Source organism: Bacillus rossius, chromosome 2, assembly GCF_032445375.1.
Source record: "Bacillus rossius redtenbacheri isolate Brsri chromosome 2, Brsri_v3, whole genome shotgun sequence".
NCBI lineage: Eukaryota > Metazoa > Arthropoda > Insecta > Phasmatodea > Bacillidae > Bacillus > Bacillus rossius.
The window spans coordinates 109,875,195-109,890,899 of NC_086331.1; the positions used below are offsets into that span (position 1 = coordinate 109,875,195).

Sequence of the window (15,705 nt, forward strand, 5' to 3'; positions counted from 1 at the left end):
CATGTTTCGTTACGGCTGCCATCTTGAAAATCCGTAATTTTAATGCTAGTAATTCCAAAAAAATCCAAAAAAATATTTAAAAAGTTGCATAATACAAATGTTTAGTTACTTAATTGTTTCTGTCCTCGGTTCGATCCCCGGCGAGAGTAAACCGGTTATTTATTATTATATTTAAAAAATTCTAAATAAAAAGTAATAAAAATGTTTTACACCACATGCGACATTCTGAATTATGTCAACACTTGTATTAATTATCGTGAAAGGCGCCAACTTGAAAATCTTTATTTATTATCCGATTTTAATGAAAAAAGTTCAAAATTCACCAAAAAATTAACTTATTAGAATACTGATTGATTAGATCGATTCTTGTCATTGGTTCGAAACCGGTAAGAGCAAAAAATGAAAAACGACATATCCTTCCTCCACAGAAGCCACCTACAGACTCAACCAAGATGGTGGGGCGTAACGAAACATGCAACATTTATATAATCCTAGATGGCGACCGTAACTATAAGTGCAACAGTGTTTTTTTAAGTAATATTTTATTAAATTTTTATTATATAATTCGATTGATTCATTTTTTTATTAATTTTTTTAATTCTTCCTGATTTTCTAGCATTAAAATTACGGATTTTCAAGATGGCGGACATGACGTCATACTAGGTGACGATATATATATATACTTTGACATAAGTGGTAGGGGGAGTCAGTCTGACAGCAGCTTCCTTGGAGGAAGGTTCGGTCACCATTTTTATTTTTTTTGCTCTCACCGGGTTCGAACCGAGGACTCCGAGCTCCATGTCGTAAAAGTATGTTTTTATAAACAAATTTTATTAAAATTTTATTAATTGAATTTTTTTATAAATTTAAAAATATTTTTCTTTAAAATCGGATAATAAATAAAGATTTTAAAGATGGCGGCCGTAACGGAAATTGCAACGGTGACGTCATAATCCTAGATGACGTCAGAGGCTTATCGGAGGTTGTAGACATGGATGCTTAAGCCTCTTTTAGGAATTTGTGTTTTTTCTAAGGCAAAAGTATTTGAGATTTTCTAAATCCTAATTTTTGAATTTTTGTGGAAGAAAACGAGAAATTTTTCCTAAAAACGGTCATTTTTGAGTCATTTTGAGTCATTTTTGAGGAATTTTGAGGAGTTTTTGATTCCAAGATGGCCGCCGTGACGTCAGAGCAATCGGTCATTGACCCGGCACAGGCATCACAGTCAGAAGCCAGGGCCAGTAGCCCCCAATACACACTACTCATACCACCAACTATTCAGCATGTTCACTCACCATCGATACAGGACCCACTGCCTCCAGGGTTTGTTCCGACACTGAGGTCTGCAGTCTCCCTTCAGGTGCAGTCACAGACTACACTAGTCAGGGTGTCCACTCACCATCGAAACAGAAGCCTCTGCCTTCATTATCTGCAGCGACACAAATGTTTGCAGTCTCCCTTCAGCTGAAGTCACAGAACACACTACTCAGAGTGTCCACCCACCATTGATACAAAAGCCTCTAACTAAATGATCTGCAGCAACACAGATTCTGCAGTCCCCCTCCAGTTGCATCCACCGCACGCACTAGTTAGGGTGTCCAATAACCATCACAATAGCCTCTGTCTCCATGATATGCACCCAAATAATGACAAACCTTCTCCAGCTGCTGGCATAGCACTACTATTCAAGATGTCCACTCAGCATCGAAACAATAGGCTCTGGATCTATTGTCTGTACCGACACTGAAAACTGATGCTATTCTTAAAACATACTAGCCAGGGTGTCCACTCAACATCGACATGGTAGCCTCTGGCTTCATGTTCTGCCCCAACACTGACGACTGCAGTTTCCATTCATCTGCTGCAATATCACTTATTAGCCAGGGTTTTCACTTACCATTAACATGGAGCCTCTGGCTCCATGGTCTTCACCGACACTGATGACTTAAGTATCTCTCCAGCTGCATTCACAACATATACTAGCCAAGGTGTCCACTCACAATCGAAACTGCAGCCTCTGGCTCCATGTCCTGCCCCAACACTGATGACTGCAGTATCTCTCAGCAGCATTTATAATGTAAAATAGACAGGATGTCCACTCACCATCGACCTGGTAGCCTCAAACTCCATGGTCTGCATCGACAGTCATGAGGGCGGTCTCCTTTCATCTGCGTTCACAGCGAATACAAGCCAGGGTGTCCACTCATCATGGACATGGTAGACTTTGGCCCCAAGGTTTGCATATATACTGATGACAGCATTCTTCCTCCAGCTGCTGGAATAGCGCATACTATCCAGAGTGTCGATTTACCATTGACACGGTAGCCTCTGACTCTATGGTCTGCTCCGATAGTGATTACTCCAGTTTCCCTCCAGTAGTTGGCATAGCCCATATTAACCAGGGTGTCCACTCACCATCGATACAGTAGCCTTTGACTCCATGGTCTGCCCCGACACTGATGAATGTAGTCTCCCTCCAGTTACATTCACAGTGCATACTTGCCTTCGACACAGTAGCATCTGGCTTCATGTCCTGCACTGACACTGATGACTGCAGTATCTATCCAATTGCATTCACAATGTATAGTATCCAGGGTGTCCACTCACCATTGACGTGGTAGCCTCTAGCTCCATGGTCTGCACTGACACTGATGATGGCAGTCTCATTCCAGCTGAATTTACAGCGCATACTAGCCAGAGTATCCACTCACCATTAACATGGTAGCCTCTGGCTATTGGTCTGCACCGATAAGATTGACTGCAATCTCCCTCCAGTGGCTAGCATAGCACATACTAGCCAGATGTCTACTTACCATCGTCATGGTAGCCTCTGACTTCATGGTCTGCACCGATTTTCAAATTCTCACTACAGATGCTGGTATAGCACATACTATCCAGGTTAGAACACTCAACATTTATTGTTAGCCTTTGGCTCCATGTTCTGCACCAATACTGGTGACCAGTACACCTCCAGCGGCTGACATAGCGCATACTATCCAGGATGTCCATTTACCTTGAACTCAGTAGACTCTGTCTCCATGGTGTGTTGGCACTTGTGACTGAAGTCTCTCTCCAGCTTCTGTCATAGCACAAACTAGAAAAGGTTTCCACTCACCGTCACACTGTAGCATCTTGCTCCATGGTCTGAACCGACACTGGTGATTGCAGTTTCCCTCTACCTGCTGGCATAGCGTGTGTCTAATGATAATTGATATGGAAGCCTCTGGCTCCATGGTCTACACCGATACTATGACTGTTTTATCACTACAGCTGCTGGTATAGCACTTACTAGCTAGAGTGTCAAATCACCATCGACATGGTAGCCTCTAGCTACATAGTCTACACCGATATTGATATCAGCAGACTCCCTACAGATGCTGGCATAGCGCAACTATCCAGGGTGTCTAATTACCATCGACATGGTAGCCTATGGCTTAATGGTTTCCACCGATACTGTTCACAGCAGTCTACCTACAGCTGCTGGCATAGCTCAACCAGCTAGGGTGTCTACTTACCATCTACATGATATCCTCTGGCTCTATGGTCTGTACCGATATTCTTGTCTTCTTTCTCCCTCCAGCAGCTAGCATGACGCATATTAGACAGAATTTCCACTCACCATCGACACGGTAGCCTCTGGCTCCATGGTCTGCACCGACACTGATGTCTGCAGTGTGACGAGTGGAACTTCGCGCCCATGAAGCATCAGGACTGCGTCTCCGCAGACGCCACCTGCACACCAGTGAATCTGAATCTTGCATAAACCAACACAACTTCCTTCGTCCAGTTTTAAATATACTACATTTTAAAGGCTTAAGTAATCAAACCCATCATATATTTGACTACCCGTTTATGATTTCAAGAATAATTTAATTATTTTTTTCAAGATTTGTCGTAGTTGATAATGTAGATATTTAAGTATGTTTCAAAAACAGACTATCAACTGAGGAGGGATCTTATAATTTAAGGATATTTATGTAATGTAATTTATTAACTGCTCCATTATATTATGTTGTTCGTGTTACTAATTAATAGGTCTAATGTATTGGTATATTGTAAAAAATAACAGTGTTACCTATCAATTACTTTACATGGGATTTTTTTTTTTAATTTAGTGGTGTAGAATTTTAAGTTCTAAAAGTTGTAGCCTTTTATTTTCAATTTTATTAAGCTTTATTTTTTCTTTTTATAAATATATCTTATTGATTTTTTCAAAAATAATACATTTAATTAGTATGAATTTTAAAAAAAAATTAAAATAGGCACATAAGTTTTGAGGCAAGAGAGCAGTGTTTCTCACCACGGGCGTGGGGTGCGCTGCTGTTGACGAGACGGCCGTATCCACGGCGCGAGCGAGCTGGTTGTTGGGCTGCACCGCACTGCGTAAGGCGTTAAGGTGGGTTTACGATTGAAAATTAAGAATTAAGACTTAAGACTTAGTCGTGTACTTACCATATGACTCTATGTAAACTAGTGGAACGGTTTATGATTGTCGTGTGTGAATTTTTACGGGTCGTGTGCGAACCATATGATGACTTAAGACTTAACAGAAATGGTTATATTTTATATTTTTCGTTAAGACTTAATGGGCCTCCCTAGTAAAAATTTTTAGCGCGTTGGGCCACTGGCCACGTGCTACGGCCAGTGGTTGGGCGGGGCGATATACCTGAGCCTGTCGCCTGCGCCGCGGGGGAGGGGGGAGAGGGCGTTTCAGCGAGGGGGGCGGAATAATGGGAGGGTTGTCATTGTGTGGAGTCCATTTGCTACTTAAGGCCCTGTCACACTGTCAAATATATTGTCTCCAATATATTGGACAACAAAATTTGAAGGGTGATTTTGGATGAAATACGTCTTCAAATATATTGTATTCAATATTATTTGATGAGCACTGTAAAATATATTTGAAGTCATTTCACAGTATCAATTTTCTTTGAGTGAGCTCCTTTTACCAAACATTCTGTAGAGAACAGTAAATAACAGTATTTAGAATCAAAAACAAATATTTGGGTCAAGGAACGTGGGCTTTTTTTATTAGGCTATATTCAAATTTAGGTATATTGTAATCTTATACAGTTTAAAATTTACGTTATCCAGGTGTTTTCAATGCCTGCATTAAGTAAGCATCAAAGTGTTTCAAAAGCTGAAGCTGTAATTGCAATTGTAGCAAGTGTCAGTAAACTAGAAGAGAAATCTAAGAAAAGGAAACGCAGATGGTGGACGAGACAGTGGATACTTTCCCGGCAAACAAAAGGTGCTTTACCCCTTTTTGTCATGAACTTCGATACGAAGATGCCGATTCATTTCAGAACTATTTAAGAATGGATTCTGAAAGTTTTGATCTTCTTCTTTCAATTGTGGAGTCTCGCATTGCAAAGAAGGATACTCATTTGCGCCAGTCTATACCAGCAAAGCAGAGGCTGGCAGTTACATTAAGATTTTTGGCGACAGAGGAATCATTTAAGTCCCTTATGTTCTCTACAAGTATTCCACACAACACTATCTCAAAATTTGTACCTGAAATTTGTGGTGCAATTTAAAGTGCTCTTCAAAAACCATATAGTAAGAATAAAACATATATAATTAAATGTAAATCTGCAAGTAGGAATATCCCTTCTCATTCACGCTTATTTTCTCACCCAACTAGCTGCTGTTGTATGGACACTTTCACTTGTATTTCATCAAAATTGTTCCTATACTTTAAAGCGAACGTGTTAATTTTTGCTGTGTTTAGAAATTGGCAATTTTGTTTTATTTTGAATTAAGTGTATTTACTGTTACAAACCTCAACCTGAGCCTTTAAGCTAACTTCACCTCAGTCACATTATCTCTTTAAAATAATTTTTTAAATGAGATATTAGACCAGGTATGCTTGTTTCGTACAGCCTGGGAAGTATAGGCCTACTGACAAGGATCTGCTACACAAATATTTACATTCACGAAAAATGGTATTACTTTCAAAACTTAAATAATAATAATTGAATACGTAGGCAGAATTTTAATATTTCTAGGCCTTTCTTGAGAATCACCAGAGCTACTTGCTTACTCAGAGATGCTGCTTTAACATAGGTCAGTACCATCTATTGTTAGGAAATTATGAGTCTAAATTCCAGAAAATTCCAGACAATACTTACAGAGTAGCAGCTATTGTGAAATAAGGTGAACAATGACTTATAAGAAAGATTGATTGGGTAAGCCAAAATAATTTTAGTTACATTAAGTCTCTGAATTGAAATATTTTAAAATTTATTTTAGATGTTATTAATTTGGATTTGTAGGTAAAAGTTCCGAAATGCATATCCTAGTTGATACCTCATTCCTGATGGCACATTTTGTACGCAATGCTTGCTGTTTTAATTTAGTGTATCAAAAATACCTGAACATAAGCAAAACTGGTATAGCAATCAAATAATGATCGTAAGTTGAATACAAGATGTTTTCTGTTTTAAGGACCATAATATTCCAAAACTACAGTAACTTATTTAAGTCAAATATATTAACCTGCACTTCCGTACATACAGATTCAATTGGAGGAAAATATACAATAACAATTATTCCAGCAGGAAATAAAATAGTATTAGTTCAATTACTGCATTTCTTTCCCATGTAGTATTCGCCATTGCTGATATTTAAACTAATACACTTCGGAAACGGAAACAAAAGCGGCCGCTTTATTTTAGATAACTCTGATTGGCTGATCCCATCCAACATCCAACATATTTTAGAACCAGTCCTATACGTAAAATATTTGAAGGAAACTCTAGACATTCAATCTCTCAAATAAACATGGCTGCGATAGTGACGTTTAACGTGACGTCACAACCCTCAAAGATATTGGAACCAACATATTGGAAGGTGTCGGAAGCTAAAATTTGACAGTGTGACAGGGCCTTTATACCTGCGTTATCTGCGAACAAGATCGTGGCAAGAAAGGTGACTGTTTTTCCCTTTCGCTACATTCAACCAAAACGAAAATGTTCTCGCATTGCCTTGCTTGCTTCCTGACAGTGTTTATTAACTTTAAACATCAAATTAGTGTTACGATCCAGTCAATATCCATGAAATGCAAACAATCTTCAATGCTAATTAAAACATATATTTTTATTTTTTAATTAACGTTCTACATAATTAAGAGATTTACATACATTACAAAAAATGCTGTCACCAAAATTCGATGCGTTAGCGTGTGCTTTCAGAAAAAAATTTGTAAAAATTATATAATTAAAAAAATTTCCAACATTATACTTTCGAACTGACATTTGTGTGATGAATGGTTTTGCACGAACAGTTACGCTTTCATTCATAAAAGTCTTTCACACCGCGACGAGAAATCACGTCCTACTAATAGATTGAGTAATAAAACTGGGAATAAAATGATGAAACATATGCATACCCAGGGGGGGTGTTTTGGGGGTTCAACCCCCCCCCCCCCCCCCCCCCGAAATAAGGCAAGAAAATTATGAACACTCATGTAATTCGAGCTCAATTTCTAAACACAGAGTAACGAGCGAAATAACGTCACCAAGCAGCCCAATTGGTAAGTAAACGTAAACAAATTTGAATTGCAGTGGTTGGTTCATGATAGGTCAGTCTAAATTCTCAAATCGCGGTGATTGGTCTATGAAATAATCAGTTCAACTCTACTTTGATTATGTTTTAGATTTGCTTAGTATAATTGGGCATTGAGTAACAGTAGTGATTGCGACCTAATTTCATACAAAACTCTATAAAACTATTAAAATGTGTGTGTGTGGGGGGGGGGGAGGGGATGGGGTTTATTTGGTCGTATTGTCAAGTCAGGTACTTTCATTTAAATACTGTACATCTGTAAGTAAAACACGAAGAAAAAAATTTGATTATTGCTAGGTGCGTAATTTTAAACAACTGTTACAAACATTGAAAAGCTGAAATATAAATTTCTCGTCTCAGATGAAAGAACCTCGTTAATTGCAACGTGGTGTGAAGTTGTGTTTGAGTCAGTAGCTTAATGGCCTCATCTCAATGTGTGTTTTAGCGATTATTTTAATAGAACAATATAATTTAATATATATTATACTAGCTGCCCGACCCAGCTTTGCACGGCTATACTAATGGGGAAAAAATGAGACTAAATATCCCATTTACAGTAATAATAAATGAAATAAAATGCAATCAATTTCGACAAAAATTTATAACAATAATTTGTAACGTACCGGAGAGAAAACTAGTAGCACCGATGGTTTCCCGATTCTCGAGCACGCAACGTACAACTGATGTACCCGTACTTCGCTACGGCAGTCTACAGGCAGAACACTTGCGCCGCTCATTATACATGCCCCTCCTTGTGGGTACGCCACTGCCGCACCTCGATGGAAAAAAAATCAAAGCAATGCTCGTTGCCATGGAGACGCAGAAGGCATAAACAATGCAAAATCCCGCTGTCCCACTGTTGCCCGGGCTTAACCACCCTTGGGAGTTGATTTTCGGAAAACGTCATCCTGCATAACATGAGGAACATTACTGTCAAGTTCATGTCTGTAGGATATAAAATTTAAAAAAAGAGCAATTTTCGATATTTAAAGTCCCCGTAAAATTTCAACGGTGATGACGACTGCACTAACAGTGAATTAGTTGTTGCCATAGAGACGAATGAAGCATCAACAAAGCAACTGCTGTTGCCATGGTGATTTTCTACCAAAAAATGGAATTTTGATATTTTACACCCCCAGAACTCCATTTGGGAGCTGATTTTCGGAAAATCATATCTTAGTGAGCGTCTACATACATCACAAAATGAGTAACTATGCTAAGTTTCAATCGGTTGAAAGATTTCAAGTCAATCGTAATGAGTCAGTCAGTGGTATTTTGCACAAATATATTTTTAAATTTAAATAATTTTACATAAAATAATAGTTAAATATATACAGAAATATGCCTCGAATTGAAAAAAAATCGATCTAAGCGATGCTCATTGCCATTAAGACGCAAAAGGCATAAACAATGCAAAATCCCGTTGTCATGGGGATGGAGTACCCACTGTTGCCAGTTCTTAACCACCCTTGGGAGCTGATTTTCGGAAAATGCCGTCATTAATCGAAATAAAATGTAGTGTATATATAAAGTTGGACAAAGTTACAAATATTTGTGCATAATTTCATTAAAATCAATGCAGTAGTTTCGGAAATTAGCCCGGACAAACATCGTGACACGAGATTTTTATATATAAAGATTTAAATCTGTTTTGCTACACTTGAATTGTAATGCCTGAATTACAACAGCTCGTCGCATCCGTCCGTCATCCGTTCGTCCGTCAGCCGCCAAGCGATATACAACTTCACTTCACTTCACTGCTTGGATTTTGGCCTTGAGCGGTATCCGTTTAGCCAGAAATATCAATTTCATTATTCTTTTTCATCATCTTTTATCGCAAGTGTATATTTTGAATAAGTCTCAATTTTACTTCCATGCCTTACCCAGGACTCGAACCCAGAACCTCTCTCACCATAAGCCGGTGTGCATCCGACTACGCTACGGAGGTCGGCTGGCAATTTACATCACTCCGCTCGTCCGTTATAATATTTCTCCATGTCAATGCTGACAACTGTTGAGAAAACTTAACAATTTGGGGGGAAACAAATTATAATATGTAATTATATTACTCAAGCAATTATGTAAAGTAAGTACTTGATACTCATTAAAATATGAGTGTTTTTTTCGGTATGTATTTTCACATTTCCAGAGTTACCATACGTAATTATAATACTCCTGTGACGTAGACCATTTTTGTTTCAAAAAAGAGCTTACGAAATGTGTACAAACGTAAGCTAAGAAATTATTTTGGAATCATCTAAACAATTAAACAAACTTTAATACATTTTAATATAATATTTTATATGCAAACACCTAGAAGACTTTAGGAGGTTATAATTTCATCCGTTCACCCATCAAAAGTATAAGTTACCAAGCTTTAGACGGACGAGTGGATGACATTTTTCAGTCCATCTTATTGGGTGCAGGTCACGTAATTGACAGACGGATGACGGATGTACGGGCTATTGTAATTCCGGCCTTAGTTGCCAACACCCTTTCAATCAAATTTTACAGCAATTATTCCATTGTCATGCCGCCAACTTATTAGGAATAAGTTTGTAAAGTGTGTACGTAAATTCGTTAAGTTAACTAATTATTTTTATTTTTTTTAATATATATATTTTTGGGGGGTTTTTAGGTATTTTAATATTGTAATGTCAACTTACTTAAGTTAATTGAAAGAAAAATTACGTACAAATTACATATCAACAATAGCCCAGGTTAAAAAATGAAATTTGAGACTATTCTATTTATTTACTCAAGAAATAATTAATTTTTGGTGTTTATGCAGTTTTCCTTAAAAATCTGGAAGAACATCCCCCGAAAAAAATTCCTGGGTACGCCTGTGTGATGAAAATAATATTAAATATTTTACTCTTAGACACAAATCAACTTTTGAAATCGCAATAAAGACAAACAAATTTATAACTTACTTCTTGAAGAAAAAGTGCATGTCAAACTCACTTTAAAATTGTGTAGAGAAAAAAATGTCAGGAGCAAACAAGTGTTTCCACTAACGACACATCGTCGACTTTGTATTTTAGGGTTCACGTTGTATTTAGTTACACTAAATATTACTAATATTATTATTTTCTGGCACTTATTACATGTTTAGCATTTTTTTAATGACTTTAACGTTGCACAATATGATGAATAAATATACACGAATGAACTGGAATCCCGTTCCGAGTTACATACAGACTGTTTACGAGCAGTGTAAATTTCTTAGCTGTTGCAACAGTGGCCTACAGGTGGATTCAGACTGCAGGCTTAGTCAGTCACGCTGAATCCACCTGAGTTCAGATTTTATCGAAGACAAGCGCGGGTGGTATGGAAGAACTCAGTGTGCACTGACTGTTGTGCTCAAGGTGTCAGTGAAGTGTATAGCTGGAATCACGGGCGAAAATCTGTAGAATAAATCGAAAAGTGCTATACCGAAAGTATAAAGTTGAAGTTCATTATTGCTTGTCAAGGTTCAAGAACAAAGTAAAAAAGAAGAAAATTTGTTTTCTTGAATCTACTTTTTTCAGAAAAGTATACATAAATACAATATTATTTAAAATTAAAATAAAAATTTTTAGTCCTTGAGTATAAATTTACTGAAATATTTTTTTTAGTTAATTAATTTTTTCATGCGAAGAAATATTTAATTGTTAAAATCACGAGAACATAATGTATTACATTTATGTATTCCAAAAGCTTATGTTAAAGATTGACTAAGTATATGCTATTCAATTTGTCCAAGAATTTTACTGCAATAGGAGAGCATTACAAAAACACAATTTAACTAATGTAGGTATTATCACAATAAGTTATGTTCATAAACTATATTAATGGAAAACAAATATTTATCATTTAATGATATGCAACTTTTTCCTTTGAGGTAAAAATTGAGGTATATTTAATGTAATAAGTAATTCCTCTCATAAAATTTACTGCAACTAATATTCTTCATTGTCCGTCATATTATGATTCCAAACAGTTTAAATAAACTGAAACATGAAATAAAATATTAAGGTTAACCATGAGGTGTGGAAGAAATTAGAGATTGCTTTGTAAAATGTGTTAAAAATTTCTCATGAAATATTGTGATTATTATGTTCGTACACAATGTAAACAAATGCAATACTTACATGAAATTCAACACACTTTGTATTGCAAATTATTAAACATATATTTTAAAAACACATGTGCGTATGTAAGTCAAATTGTTATGTAATACATGATGAACAATAACATTATCGATACAAATTCCCTTCCAAATAACTTTCACCCAAAGATAAGGCCGCGGACAAGTTATACACACTGGTCGCACGAGGAGCTGAAATAAGTCTTATAAGAAAGCCGGCTGTAGTAATTCTTTTCAAGCCAAAACTAAAAGTAATGGATGTTGTTTGTCTAAAGCAGGCAGTGAAATGACATACAAGTTTACAGAATAGCCATATAAGATTTTTGATGCTTCTTATCCCGTCAGTGGACTGTACGCGAAGAACCAACTGCATCATGGCCCGCCGCCAGTTTTATACTTAGGTATGAATACACTTGTAAACGATGGTTTGTATACTTATGTATGTTGCCAACATCGATTGGTATTCTTTGGCAGCTCGATGTGGATTCATTCGAACACGTTTGCGCTAAACACGACATATTTTTACATAAGTGTGACATCGCGCACTGAAAAAAGTTGCAGGTCTGTAACGCAACAGTGATACAAATATTACATATTTCGAACATTTTATGGAGCACGACATTCACTTTGGGTAATGCTAAGCTACTTGTTAGGTACACTTCACCCGCTTTAAAAGTGATAACTTAAAAAAAAATGTACATGGAAGCAGACTCAGCCATATGTTTATTGCTGTTGTATTTGTCATAAACCTACTACGTTCAATACGGCCTGTAAGTAGAACCCATGTTTTTTTACGACTTGTGTACAAGCTGTGGTTGTAAAGCGAATTTATATTCTTAGTTAACTAACGTCTATCATAATATATTTGGAATAAGGCTTCCTTATTTTTTTTTTCTAGATTGCTATATTGTTATATATATATAAGAACTAGCTGACCCGGCAGACTTCGTACTGCCTAATTAAATTGCAATAAAGTCCTGTCAAAATGATTTGTAATGTGACATTTTTTTTTGTTCCTACATATTTTATAGTCGGGGCAAAACATTCTCCTGAACAGAACCGTCACCCTGGTGATAGGGTGTCGTGAATAAGAAATATAATTAAATAAAAAATATAAATAAAAAGATAAATAAAAAATGTAATCTGTTTATTGTTAATCATGTGAAACATAATAATTTTTATTTTCATTGAAGTGCATGATTAGATCGGTAATTAGCTTGGTTTGTAGCATTCGGGTTCTTCTACCTAAATTGATTCGTCTAATAGGAGGCATATCTATATTATAGATTATTTTTTCACATGCAATAATTAGCGATCATAGGTAAATAAACACTGCACAAAACACTATGTAGGCAAGAATTTCTTTCGTGTATAAGTTGACAAAAGCAAACTCATTAGGGTAGGTAACCTAAAATCAAAGAAAAAAAACACTGACATTGACAGTTTGTTGTTTCAACTTTTTTTAAATTTGATATGACTTGGAGTCAAATCCTTCAAGCCGTATTTAAAATAGGGAAATGAAATAATAAAAACTTAAACTTATGAAATACTTTTGGTAACGCTGTTTTTGTTTGACTGATGTAATGACTTGAAAACTGATGCATTTTAAAGTAAAACAAATGAAATAATATCGCGAAGCCGACCAAATTGAACTATTCGATTTCGGATTTTTTTTTTTTGTTTATCTGTGCTCCAACGCACACTGTTTTGATATATATGATTGAACTTTGTACAGAGGTAATAAAGTGCAAATTGACTCTTTGACGTTAGGAACATACCTACATTGTTTAAACAACAATGAGTGCTCGTTTTAGTTAGAAAAAGGGCTGGTTTTAGGGTTTTTCCGGCAATTATTCGAATTTTTCTCGCCTTAAAAACCATCTTTGAACTTCAACGAACATAAAAAAAAAAATTGGCCAAATTGGTCCAGGCGTTGTTGAGTTATGCGCTTACCAACACATTTTGCGATTCATTTTTATATTATAGATTACTACAACGGAAATATCTGGAAATAAAAATCAAGTAAAAAAGAATGAAAGATTAAGGATTATATTTTTTCAACAACAAATAATTTATGGTTTAACTGCTTTGTGTACTATATAAAAACAGAACAAGCTTTCAAAATTTTACAATTTTTTTTTATTATCCTTTATAGTTATGTTTTGTTTTAACTCATAAATATTTAAGTTGATTGCCAACGTCACGAGTGTACGATAATTTATTTCACACCTCTCCGGGTTGCAGGTAAAGTAACAGGCGTGAAATTTGATCAGAAACGCGTTCTAATTATTCAGGCCCTTTAATTGGGCGTAACGGACCATGTGCCAAATATGTAATAATTATAAGTAGGTGAAGTATTAAAAAATAAAGAACTTGAAAGCAAAATAATGCATCTAACAAAAATAATTTGCAAGGTTCTTTCGTGGATTTTGTAATGTATGGACAATATTTACTTAATTTTGGTTTTTGGATAAATTAATTGTGGTTAGTAAAATTTTAATAATTTTGTATAATTGCTGTAGAAAATTTATTTCCTGCCCTTATTAATTAATCGAGTTGTAGAAATAAGTTTATCGGAAAATTTACGTTTCTTTATTAAACATTGCCACTATTTATACTTTTTTACTTCAAAATCGTTTTTTAATTTTGTAATTAATAACGTACCATCCATAACTACATATGTGAGCGATTGGTCACTGACCCCATCTTCAATCCTACTCGTGACTCCTGCGCCAGGAGAAACATTTATATACTTCTGACTAGCTTATTTAATATAGAACTTTCCTAGTTTTTATTTTTTATTTATCATTCCATTAACATTTTTAAAACAGTGCAGACCATCAGACATCTATCTAACCAAAAAGCATAGCAAAATGACATTTAGTTTTAAAATACGATTTTTCTTTTAATTTAACATACATTTTATATAAACCTACATTTTTAAGTATCAGAACTTTTGTAAATAGTTAACCATTTGGTTAATACCAGTATAAAATTTTTTCCCCGTGTTGTAAGATGTGAAAAATAATTTTGGAAAACTTAAATAATTTTAAAAAATATTGGGTGGTATAATAATTGCTTTTTGAATTTTTATTAAAAATAGAAGGTAAAACAATAAAGTGTATTTTAATGTTAAAAGTTAAATATAAATTTTGTCGAATAAGCTAGCGAGACTGTAAAGCCACCAATAAATAGTTTGTACGACAGCTTTCAATGTTTTGTTTGATCAGTTTCAATACATTATTTCATAATACATGATATAGTATTGTAAGCTTTGTTTTAGAGATACACGAATATAGTCACAGAGTAAGTCGAGCACATAGTACTGTGGCGAGGCACACTAAAAGCAATTCTGAGAATTTCTTTCGGTCACGGGATTATCTTTTGTTGCCGGTTGTGGGTTGTTTCCCTCTCACGCACGCACGCACACACAGGTAGCCTGCCTCCCCTCCGGGCACGGGTTCCCCCACCCCGCTACCTGAGCTGTGGGCTGCGAGCTGGCTTCGCCGAGCGGCAGCATGAGACGGTGGAAAACTTTCAGGATTTGCAGAAATTGCGGAAAAGAAATCTCGGAATTTAAAGCGATGACTATATGTTTTAAATACATGAATTTCTTCAGAAAAAAATTATCTTTTTTTCTAGACTTGTACTTTTTTTCTGTCATTCTCCTAAGCAGTACAAAATGGCCCCGAAGTTGGACAAGTTGGTGATTTTTTATTTCATATTTTTATAGAAAAAAACAAAAATGTAAATGTATATGCACAATTCGTGTAGTATCTTCTCGTGGGTGAAAAATTTTCAGATTCGTAGTGTCGATTAATAAAGTCCCATCATTATTTAAAAAAACATAGTGTTCCGCTCACTTCTGATGCTACTAGAGAGGCCCCTTAAGGGAAGCGACCAATCACAACAAACCGGAACCTTTCAACCGGAAGTTTATGTCTTATTATTGGACCGAGCGAGGCAGTATTTTGGGTTAGAATTCGTATATTTGTCATTTGTAATCATCA

General features: G+C 35.8%; 1 protein-coding gene across 4 annotated transcripts in view; it reads right to left on the reverse strand.

The window, feature by feature from the left end:
• Nucleotides 1-15,705, reverse strand: part of LOC134529603 (nuclear factor 1 X-type) — a 608,051-nt gene that overhangs the window by 409,397 nt on the left and 182,949 nt on the right. For all 4 annotated transcript variants that reach the window (XM_063363878.1, XM_063363877.1, XM_063363874.1 and 1 more), the window contains exon 3: nucleotides 3,620-3,732. In XM_063363878.1, coding sequence (XP_063219948.1) covers nucleotides 3,620-3,706 — 87 coding nt within the window. In that variant the 5' untranslated portion in view covers nucleotides 3,707-3,732. The remainder of the gene's footprint in view (nucleotides 1-3,619; nucleotides 3,733-15,705) is intronic.